Source organism: Gavialis gangeticus, unplaced genomic scaffold, assembly GCF_001723915.1.
Source record: "Gavialis gangeticus isolate Ggan-Ray unplaced genomic scaffold, GavGan_comp1, whole genome shotgun sequence".
Taxonomy (NCBI): Eukaryota; Metazoa; Chordata; order Crocodylia; family Gavialidae; genus Gavialis; species Gavialis gangeticus.
The window spans coordinates 12,991,087-13,002,534 of record NW_017729016.1 but is presented as its reverse complement, the minus strand read 5'-3'; the positions used below and the strand labels follow the sequence as shown (position 1 = coordinate 13,002,534).

The following is an 11,448-nucleotide window of genomic DNA, read 5'->3' as shown; positions in this document are numbered from 1 at the left end:
TTTTTTTTTTTTTTTTTTTTTTTTTAACTCCCATGAAGCATGCCATAAACAATACTGCTGCTGATCGAAACTAGGAAGTTGACTATTGTTCCATGTAATTAAGAGAGAGACAGCAACGATGCCTGAAAGAACTTAGGAACCTAAATTTGTATGTTATTGAACAGGTGATACATAAGTCTCTATTTGTGATATTTGTAAACGTTTAGATAATTACATTAATACATTTCACTATGGAAAGTGGCCGTGTAAAAACAAGCACCCCTTACTGATTCTTCTTGTCTGTATTCAGTTGCATCTGCTTACTATAGGGAATTTTTTCCAAGATACTTTAAAATCTTTTTACCTCTTCAGAGTCAAAGTGATAATAGTGAGTTGCCAGTTAATAGAACAGTTCCCTGTATTTCAGAAATACATAGTTTTAAAACTGAAACAAAGGGTATATCAGACTCTACAGAGGTTTCATGCTAGCTGCTGAATGCAGCTTAATTCTCAGAAGCTAAAGCATATTGGATATTAGTTTCTTTCGACTCCAGAAGCCTGAATGCTTGCAATACTAAATACTATGACCTTCTTAGATGAAGCTGCTTGAAGTAACTTTGAAAAAAAAGAGAGATTGATACAAATACAGTAAGTAATATACCCATTCTAACAATGGAAGCAAACTGAAACACTGAGAAATTATAGTGTTCCCCAAGATCAAAGAGATTTGATCTAATATGATCACACAACAAAAAAATGGAGGGAACCGTTATAAAAAGCAGACACAGTAAAAGAGCACCCACTTGTGTACGTTCTTATCCTCATAACCTAGCACAGACTTCAGCCAACATTTGTTTGCTTTTCTAAGCTACTCTGGGAGATTGGACAGTGTTTAAAATGAGAGGGAAAATGGAAAAGTTGGGGGGTGGGAAACATTAGAAAGCCTGAACTAACTTTGAATACAAAAATAATGGTACAAGCAGCACAAAAACACCAGACTACAAAAGTTTGTTTAGCCCCATCTCTAAGGTGCTCCAATGATTCTTTGGCCATTAAAACACCACTCCCCTCTGAGAGCCACTTTTCAAACAAAAGTTCTGTATTTGTTTTAGTAATTTTATGCATCAAAAGTCAATGGAAATCAAAGTGTATCACAATGCCATTCAAATGGCCATGTCCTACTGAAGAACTGGTAAACAGATTAAGTATGAGCTTCTTCACCAAATAAAATAGTAGAATACACAGGAAACTTTTCATCGTTCTCCAACTGTTTCATGAATGCAGCAGAAATCCTACTAATCATTTTTTTTAACCCAAGAACTCATCTATTAAACTGAAGGAATATGCAGGTTATAAGATTAGTTTAGATTAAACATTAACTTTTCAAAAGTTTTATTTAAGGAAAATTTAAGAAATTAGTTTAGCAGACGGATGGAAAAGAGATCAAATCTTACCTTTTCCATTGGAAGCTGAATAGATGCTTTACAGTCTGAAAACTCTATGGTAATACTAGGTCCTTGAATTTCTGTAACTACATATTGCAATTTCTGAGATTCCTTTAACATTTTCCTATTGCTTCCTCCAAATTTACCAAGCACACGATAAGCCACATGAGAAATGCTGTCTGCAGGATTGCGTAATGTCCTCCATAAAGCCTGGAAGTAAATTTAAATGTTTAACACGTTAGGAGATGTGTTGCTTCAAAATGTTACTAAAAAAGTAAAACTTCAATATTCTTCTCTCATAGCTATTTATTCTCTTATTTGCCACCATATAACTTCCAGGGGAAGTTTCTTATATGGAAAAAAAAAAAAAACAAAAAACCCCAAAACTTAAGTCTCTGCCCCAAACAAGCAAAAGAATTTGCTATGTGGATTTCATTTAAAATTTTAAAAAAATAAAATAAAATATGTATTTTCATAATGAACTGGCTTGATAAAGAGTACTTAAGCAGTTAATTTTGTACCTGTAAAAAGAAGTTACATTAGCTTTACATGACAAGTCACAGAAATTTTACAGCATTCAAGTACAACTTAATATACAGGAGAGGAAACTATTTTTTGTGGCAGTACCTTGAATCAGCTATTAGAGGAAAGCAGCAAAAAAGCCCTACTGAAGCACCCAGTCTTTACAGATGTGGTAGAGGCTGGTCGAACAAACATGCTGCTTCTCCTGGGCACATGCTGGGCTCGACACAGGAGCAGGCCAAGTTTGAAGTGCCATTTTTGTGTTGAGGGGGTTTTTTGTTTGTTTTGTTTTTTAAACACCTGTGTGCAGCTGTCAAACCCCTAGACCATCATGGCTATGTCAGTCTAACGTTACCAATTTAATATATGGCTAACATTAGAAAGGCAGCATGACGTATGAAATTAAGAACCAGTTAAGCTTGAAATAAATCTAGTTTGGTGTGCCACTAAATAAGACTAAATACATGCTAGTCTTAAAAAGTAAGTAGTGTGTTAGGAGCAGAAAATATATTCAGGATTTTTCTATTGCGAAAAAAAATGCCCAGGCGTCAAAGAAGCAAACAAAATTTAAAGTGTTCACACTAACCTGCCATCTAAAAAGATATGAAATACCCGAACATGCACACCTGTATCCCAAATAGCCCCCTCAAGACATCAGGGTTAAACTAAATGTCCCCCAATTTCCTTTCCAGCTTAGGATGATATAAATTGAGACCATAATGTAAAAAAAAAAAAACTAGTTATTTTTATAACAATCATCTTTTTTCCTCGTTGGAGTGTTAAACTAACACATGAACTCCTGGCATATTCAATTAACAAAAAGAGGCAACCTTTTTCATAGGTGTATCACAGACCTCTCCGAGTCTTCAGTCCTAAACTTCAAAAAGGCACCAATATTTGTGAGCAAGGAGTTTTGTGGGCAATGTCTTTGATCAGGAACTGAAGAGAAATGCATTTGATTTGAAACTGTGTCTAGGTTTATTCTAATCATGAAGTTGGTAAAGTAAAAAGAGTGATGACGTAGCTGTGATGGTGATACAACTACCAGTGATATTTAAGTAATGTATGACCTCTAGTGGTCTTGGCAGAAATGGCACACTTACCTGCATCAGCTCTGCTCGCACTGGCTGAATATGATCATACAGGAAGTCAGGCTGCAAGTTGTCCACACACAGTTCCAGAGTTCTCAAACCTTGGCTAACTAGGGTCTGGGATCCATTTAGAGCAGACACTAGGGGATCCATCAACATTGGCAGGTAAGGGAGGAGGGAACTCAGTCGAACTGGTACAGTGAGACAGAGCTCTACAAACAGATCTTTCATGTGTTGTTTGTGGAGGCCACTTTGTAACATATTCAGTCCTGAAAAGGTTTAAAAGGGTATATAATTTGAGAGAGAGAGAATTTCAACAACAACAAATTATCAAAACAGATTCAGTACTGTTTTCTATGATTCTGTGACTTCTTAAAGTTCCTATTGTCTTAAGGTCACCATTTACATGACTCCATTTGTTAAAGCTAGCTTTTCTGCAATTGCTTATTGTCACTTAACAAGTCTATTACTCCTATGTGTTTGCATTTGTAAAAATTATACAAACAAGTAATAAATATTTAAACACAACGAGACAGCCTTTCAATGCGCTGGTGTAATCTAATTGTGATCTTCAAATCACTTGGGGTACAGGCTTGGAACAGGAGAATATCACCCAACAGTTGTACATCCAGTAAAATTAAAAATACATACTAATCTGATCTGGCTTAAACAAACATCTGGGCTCCAATAAAAAGAAACTAAAAAGTACACCAACATTTTTTGAAGAACTTAAAGAGTCAGTAACAAATACAATTATATAAAAAAAAAATTAAAAAAAAACCACCCCTCCCCCCACAATTCATTTTGTTCTGGCATTTAATTCATATTTTCCTTAAGTTCAACTAGTAATTCTGGATATATCTTTTCCCAGTGCCACACACGTGGGTTTACTTATATATTATCAGCTAAAAAGGAAGCCAAATGCCACAGCTAAAGATGGAGAACATGTTTTCTTTTTGTATTTGTTGCAATTAACCTTCCCTAAATCTCAGTAATTCTCTCTGGTTCTCTGCACAGCATTAGTACTTCTGGTTGATAAGCATTTCAGTCATTCATGCCCTTTTAGCCAAGCCGATTTTGTTAAATTAAATTTCCTCTTGAGAAAACGGTCACTATTACTTTTTTAAATTTCAGAAAAAACAGTTCCTTTCTGCTATACTCTCTCTACCCTCTCCCTCTCCACATTGCCATAGGTCTTGCTGCACTGTATCTTCCATCACTCTCTTACTTCTAAGTCGTTCTTCCAGGTAAGGAGGAAGCCCACCACGGGCATGGTCTCAACATTCATTAACGCGCTTTTGCTAGTGCACATTAAATTTAGTACTTCTAATGTGAGGTACTAAATAAATGAGCATTAGGCTGCCCTGCTACTCTGCAGTACCACGCAGTAGTGAAAACACACATTTTTTTAGTGACGCTTAATGTACAGTAGCCTATTTTTACTACACAGTGTATTAGCACGGTTTTTGATGTGACACTTTAATGCATGGTAAAATGGGCTACTGCACAGTAAACTGCACGTGTAGACACACCCCATGACTCACACTGGGAACCCAAAAAGCACAAAGAACAGAACCGTGAAATAGGCAGAAGGAGACCATGGCAACTAAAAAGTAAAAAGGAAGTAAATTATATTCATATTTTTTAAATTGAAATACACTTAAGGATCAAAACCTGGCAGCTATTTGCCAGGCTTAATATTTTACCACTCTAAAAGCATTATATCATCAGCTATCCCCAAAAAAATAAAAAGAGTAAAACAGGTATTTGTTCTAACCTTGCAATAGGTTTGGTAACAGTGGCAAGAATTCTTGATACAAGAGATCATGACTGCCTCCTCCAATGGACCTGAACAATGCTCTAAGTAACAGGAAATAATTGTAGGGCTCCTTGGCAGTCTGTGCAAGTTCCATAGAGCTGTTCACTATCTTGTGCAGATGGGGCTACAAAGGGTAAAGCATCAAGATTAGTAAAATATCCATCTCTCACCACAACTGTTAGAAGTTCAGTATGGTACAGTTATTTCCCTTTTAACTTGAGAGTTCGTAACATGCCTCAGTTATAACTGATATAGCTGAACAACATTCATACACTAAATTAAAATACCACTATCATCATTATAGGACAAGAAGGAGAGCCCTAATAAATTTATCATTCTTGATTATGGAGACGAAAGACTCAAATTGCAGGAGGAAGCCTGTTCACTTATTCTAGGCTCTATTAAAAAAAACACAACCTGAAGTTAGACAACTGCCAGACTGAAGAACAGAGCCCAAGGGTAGACCAGCAGAGCTATTGGAGGTAAACAAGGAGAGGAGATTTGTGCAGCACTCAGCAGCGAGAGCAAGTAATTCCTTCAGAAGCACTAAAATTCACTTTTGGTAAGAGCACCCCCCCCTTTTTTTTTTTTTTTTTGAAGGGGAAAAAAGTCACAATTGGAAGATTAAGGGGCATGCGTCAGGGCCTCGGGGAGCATCTATTCACCAAGGTCCCCCACAGGATGACAAGAAATAATGGGCACAAACTGATTGATGATCACTTCAGACTAGACATATGGAAAAAACTTCTTTACAAGTCAAGTGATGAGGGTTTGGAACAGGTTCCCCCCAGAGGGGGTACAGACACCCACCCTGGCAATCTTCAAAAAGCATCTTGATGCCCATCTTGCTGGGGTCACCTGACCCCAGCAGTCTTTCCTGCCCAAGTGCAGGGGGGCTGGACCCAATGATCTGTAAGGCCTCTTCTAACTCCTAACAATTATGAAACTATGAAAGATCCTGGTAACAGATTTCAAAGAGCACAGGACATTAGCAGCTTGTGTGAACTATTAAGAATGGATAGCAAATACCAGGATTCTCTCATCCCAGGAATGAACATCAAAATAATTAAGGTTTTATGAACATCTGAAATCCCCTGTACATGGCTACACAATTGCTGTGAATAGCTTTAATCTTTCAACTAAAATTGTCTGCTCAAGGCCACATCATCAACTGCTGAAACAAAAAAATATAATGGAAGCTTGGAACTTTGAAGACAGTAAATCACACCATTTAAACTGGATCTGCAGTATATAACAATCTTAGATATTTATAGCAGAAGAGGATTTTTTTTTAAACAGACTACATATAATATGTCCAAAAAAAAAAAGAGAGATTAAATTAGTAGTTCATTGGGAATCTCACATCACCCCACAGATATTGAACTAACCCTTCTATAGTGAATCCCCCATCCAAATTAAGTATCTACCAATATATAAGATTTGTTGATGTTGGATTTCCATTCCTTCATGGAGACAGGGACTGAGAGAGAGAAAGGACGAATGAATAGCACTTCATTATAAAACTGCCTGTCTCCTTTTGCCTATACATCCAGAAGATACCACTACATTCAAGAAGAGACTTTCCTTCTGTGCTTTAAAACACAGCACCCCACATTTCTAAAAAAATATTTTAACGATTAAACAATACCTTGTTATTGGAAGAATAGACTTTTTTTTCAAATGGGTTCACACACTAATTCAGGTTTCTGATTAACTTGCCCTCTCACTGAATTTATATCATAATGATAGATACAAATAAGCATGAAAAAGCACTAGTGAAGCTTTAGTGTCAAAGGGTGAAAAGTGAGTCAAACTTGTTAGAGACATGCTCAGTGGCTACAGCAATAAAAGGGAAAAAAATGCATTAAGATACACGGCACCTGACAAGAAAGTCACTCAACATTATGGAATCCAAAGCAGGACACCTATACACTCAATCATTCAGATTTAGAATTTTCCACTTCACTTCACAGTTCCAAGTACTAGGCGGTCAGTCATGAAAAATGTTTCTTATAAGTAGGCTATTCTATCTGCTTTTTGCATGGTAAACCCATAATATTAATACAGCTTTTTTAAAATATCACTTTTGAAATGTTAAAATGGTCATGGAGCACAATATTTCCCCCCCCCCAAAATTGACAAAATGCACTGCACATGAATTTGAGTAGTCTCTCTTAGGCAAAACGAACTTTACCTTTAGCATTTGTTCATTTTCAGCTGCAAACAGTGAAACAGAGCCAAAAACTAGTTTGAGCAGCTTAAGATAAAGATTGGACAACTCCACATTAGAGCCCATTTCTGGCAGCCGATCTAAAAGATACTCCACCAGAATTGTAGCAAAGAGGGCAGAAGTGGTAGGGTTTGCCAAAAAGGAATTGGCAACAATCTGTCAAAAGAAACAGAAGACAGAATTACAATTAAGCTATGAAAGGAACATAAGAATAACTGAATTTGAAAATAAATAAATAAATAAATAAATCACTTCTCTTCAACTATCAGCAACTCATTTTAGGTCATCTTTAAAAAGGTAAAAAAAAGAAATCATATAACTTTCCTATAAATCAAGTATTTAGTTTGGTGTAACTTTAATATTTCTTTAAAATAGTTTTAAAAAAAATCATAGTAAAGTTTAGAAAAATTTATATCCAAACAGTAATAAATAAAACCTAGTTAATGGTATTCTGGACAAATCAAAATCTACCATTTTTATTGAATACACTCCATTAATACTTCCAGCATTAAGATGAATTGCTTAAATAAGGTTTCTCTCTTGATAGCAATTATAGTAGAATAAAAAAAAAAAAAAAATCTACCTTCTCACAACTTTTCTTTTATAGACTGTTACAGACCTTGCCAAGTGAAGAAATACTTTGAAAGTGAATTTCAAATGTTAGGAACTTTTTTTTTAACAAGTTATCCTCCAGAGTTCAGTAAAATGCATGTCTCACTGTTGTAAAATTAAACCATAATACCTGAAGAGCATAGTTTTTTGAAATTCTTTCCACCATATACGGAACAGTAGTTTGAAAGATCTCTTTAAAAGTTAAAGGATTCATCATTGTGAAAACACCAGCAAAATGTTCCAAGACTTCTTTTTCTTCTTTCATCCTGACTGTCTGACAATTTGCAACTCGGATATATGTCTGACCATTTCCCGCTATTTGTACCTAAATCAGAAAAGAAAATGCACTAAGTAAGTAACACTCTTTATTTAGATTTATAGATTTTTAAGCACTAGCCTTCATGAACAAGACAAGCTAACACCAGCAGCAAAGGGATGCACCCATGTGCCCAGGGCACAGGGACAGCCCCAGTGACTTCTGGTTGCTGCTGTGATTGTGATGGCAAGGCTTTCAGCAGCAGCTGCACCTCCTCCTCCCCCAAAGTCAGCACCTGGGGCAACTGCCCTATTTGCCCCATCCTAGTTAGGTCACTGGGCTCTAGACTGTTTGTTTATATACTAGATTTGATTCTTGCAAACCCTAAAGCACTTTGTAAGCATTTCTGTTCATGAAATTCCTGAGTAGATACAAATTGAAATTCCACCAAAATGTTGCCTGCAATACAAAAGCCTGCAGGATTTTTTTTTTTAATGGATCGAAAGAATATTCCAGTGAATATACAGTGCACAGAACTTACACACACAGAAGCACCATAATGATGTTGCCCTAGTCATGCTACAGACCTGATAAATATCCAAAGCTTGCATTGCATATTTTACAAGTTTTATATAGATCTGTGTCTCCTTAGGCTGCAATTGTTTGTTGGGGATGAACTGTGCTTCTATAAAAAAAAAAAAAAAAAAAAAAAAGCAGAGTAGAATAAGGAACTTTCACCTTTATTAGATAAGCAAATGTAAAACTAAATATAGATGTAATTAATGCTGTATTACCGCCAGGTGCTTTACACGACGTTATGCCCCACGTAATTGTCTTGACACCACAGACCAGAGTTTTTACCAAGCTTCGACAGTCCGTGACCTGAAATGTCTGCTTATCTTCTTTCTCTTTCTCTCCTTGCTTCTCAAACACAGGTACTGGTGCTGGGGCCACAGGAGTGGCCGGGGCAGGAGATGGGACAGGAACGGAAGCTGCGTTTGCTGCAGCTGGTACTCCAGGTAAAGCAGCTTCAGCTGCACCAAGTTCAGACTGAGGCTTGCACTTCTTAAAAATAACAGAAAGCTGGTACCGTGCTATGGTATGAAATTTCAGAACAAACACCTGAACACAAGAAAATAAGTGGGGAGGGAGGAAGGGAAAAAATACAACCATGACTGAATTTCTAAAACTATACATCAGATCAGCTGGGTCAACGTGAATAAAAAATAAGACCCAACAGATGGTTAAAATTTTCTTCTAAGACTCTGTGATAAATTATTCAACTTACTTTAAGCCATTATAAAAAGTACTTGCTGAAAACTAATGAAGCTCCCCCAACTGAGATTTGCTCTCATTATGACTACTACTTCAAATCTGTCCAAAATCAGAGAACTACAGATTCATGCCTCAGAGAAGCAATGCTCATAATGCTAATAAAACTAACAACCTATAGTTAACCATAATTAATATATCTCATACTATAACAATACAGAAATGATGTGAACAAAGTGGGAAAGAGTCCAGGGAGGGCAACAAAAATGGTTAGGGGGCTGCAGCACAGGACTTGGAGAGGCTGATGGAACAGGGCTTACTTAGTCTGGAGAAGACAACTAAGGGTGAATTTAATAGCCTTCAGCTACCTGAAAGGTGGATGGAGCTATACCATTCTCAGTGGTGACAGATGACTGAACAAGGAGCAATAGTCTCAAGTTGCAGCAAGGGAAGTTTCGGTTAGATATTAGGAAGAATTTTCTCACTAGGGAGGTAGTAAAATGCTGGAACAGGTTACCCAGAGAGGTGGTGGACTCTCCATCCTTGGAGGTATTTAAGACCTGGCTAGACAAAGCCTTAGCTGGAATGATATAGGTGGAGCTGGTCCTGCTTTGAGCAGGGGATAGGATGACCTCTTGAGGTCCCTTCCAATCCTCACAGTCTATGGGTCTATAAACCTGCTTTAATATTAAATATTAAAAATGAGAATTTGTCAGTTCAAAGGGCACCTAAAATAGAAACTAAATCCATAGCTTGAGGCAGATACAAAATTTCCAGATGTACCCCCCACAAATCAAAAAAAAAAACAAAAAAAAAACCTCAAAACAGCTATGTTCAATACCCTAAAGTAACACTTGCAGATCTCTTGTCATCATTATAACGGTTTTTATTCACACAACCAGTATATACAATTCCATACTTCTTTGCTTCATAGTCCTAATATTCTTTCATATAAACTTTAGACTCTTTTTAAACTACAGCCGGCTTTAATTTAGGGATGGTAAGGCACTGTATTTTCACCCTTCATATTTTTATATTACCTCATATAAATGTTTGAACTATTATTATAAATGTTAAATTCCAGTCTGATAAATAGAAAACTCATAAAGAACTGGAACCATGCCACAGTATGAAATTTCAAGCAGAAAATACAAAGGCACGATAAAAAGGACTGATGCTTCTTATTTTGAAGACCAACCCCGATTTCAAAATACTGAATATAGTATAACCACTGCCAACTCACTACAATGCACAATATTGTCTAGTGCAGGAGCGGGCAAAACACATCCCTGCCTGGTCCAGGCACTGTCCAGCCATGGCATGTCCTGCCACCCCCTAGGCATGCAGTGGGGTTGGGGTGGCTCTGCAGCTGGATTACCTTTCTAAGCAGCACAGGCAGCAGCAGCTCCTTCCAGTTGCCTCCACCTGTGGTCCCAGCCCCATGGAACCAGTGGGGACCCAAGCGCACAGCCCCAACCCAGCCCACCCCACACCTGCTCTGGAATCACCTGTGCTGAGCAGCAGCAGCAGCTGGACAGAAACTGTTGCTCAGCATCAAGGAAAAGTGGCCACCCCCTCATCGCTGCCAGGCTCTTCCTGCTGCAGCTGCCAAAAGCCCACACTGGACTGCCCTGCAGCTGCTCTGCACTACCACCGCTGCCCCACTGGGCAACCTGAAGGCAGCAGTGATGGCAGCAGAGACACAGTGCAGTTGCAGGAGGAAGGACCCAACAGCGGCAAAAGGAAGGGGCCGCTTTTCCACCCACGCTGAGTAATTGTTTCTGCCCAGCTGCCACCGCTGCTCAGTGCAGGCGAGTCTGGAGCAGGTGCGAGGCAGACCAGGTCAGGGCTGTGTGTTTGGGTCCCCACCAGTACCACGGGGCTAGGACAAGCTGCCACTGCCTGGGCTACCTAGAAAGCCACCACGCCATCGGCAGGCGGTGCAGAGCATGTATGGGGCAGGCTGGAGTCAGGGCTGTGCCCATGGGTTCTGGCTGATCTGCTCCCACTGGGGTGAGTCCGGAGTGGGCACAGGACAGGGCTGGGGCTGCACACTGTTGCCAGCAGCAGGGAGGCACTGCAGGGCACATGGGCTCTGGGCTTTTGCAGGGGGGGAGAGGAGTACTGGGAGCTCAGGGGGGGTTCCCATGCCCACCCCACCATACCCACAAATCCTCCCCTACAAACCACAAAACCACACCCTCCCCTACACACAATCGCAC

The 11,448-nt window shown here is 38.7% G+C and overlaps 1 protein-coding gene across 4 annotated transcripts in view; it reads right to left on the bottom strand.

Annotated features, from left to right (window-relative positions):
- The window catches only part of TRRAP (transformation/transcription domain associated protein), a 193,842-nt gene that overhangs the window by 157,131 nt on the left and 25,263 nt on the right, over positions 1-11,448 (bottom strand). For all 4 annotated transcript variants that reach the window (XM_019512890.1, XM_019512892.1, XM_019512891.1 and 1 more), the window contains exons 14-20: positions 8,749-9,076; positions 8,542-8,639; positions 7,829-8,023; positions 7,051-7,242; positions 4,815-4,980; positions 3,050-3,306; positions 1,434-1,634 (exon numbers count right to left, since the gene is read on the bottom strand). In XM_019512890.1, coding sequence (XP_019368435.1) covers positions 1,434-1,634; positions 3,050-3,306; positions 4,815-4,980; positions 7,051-7,242; positions 7,829-8,023; positions 8,542-8,639; positions 8,749-9,076 — 1,437 coding nt within the window. The remainder of the gene's footprint in view (positions 1-1,433; positions 1,635-3,049; positions 3,307-4,814; positions 4,981-7,050; positions 7,243-7,828; positions 8,024-8,541; positions 8,640-8,748; positions 9,077-11,448) is intronic.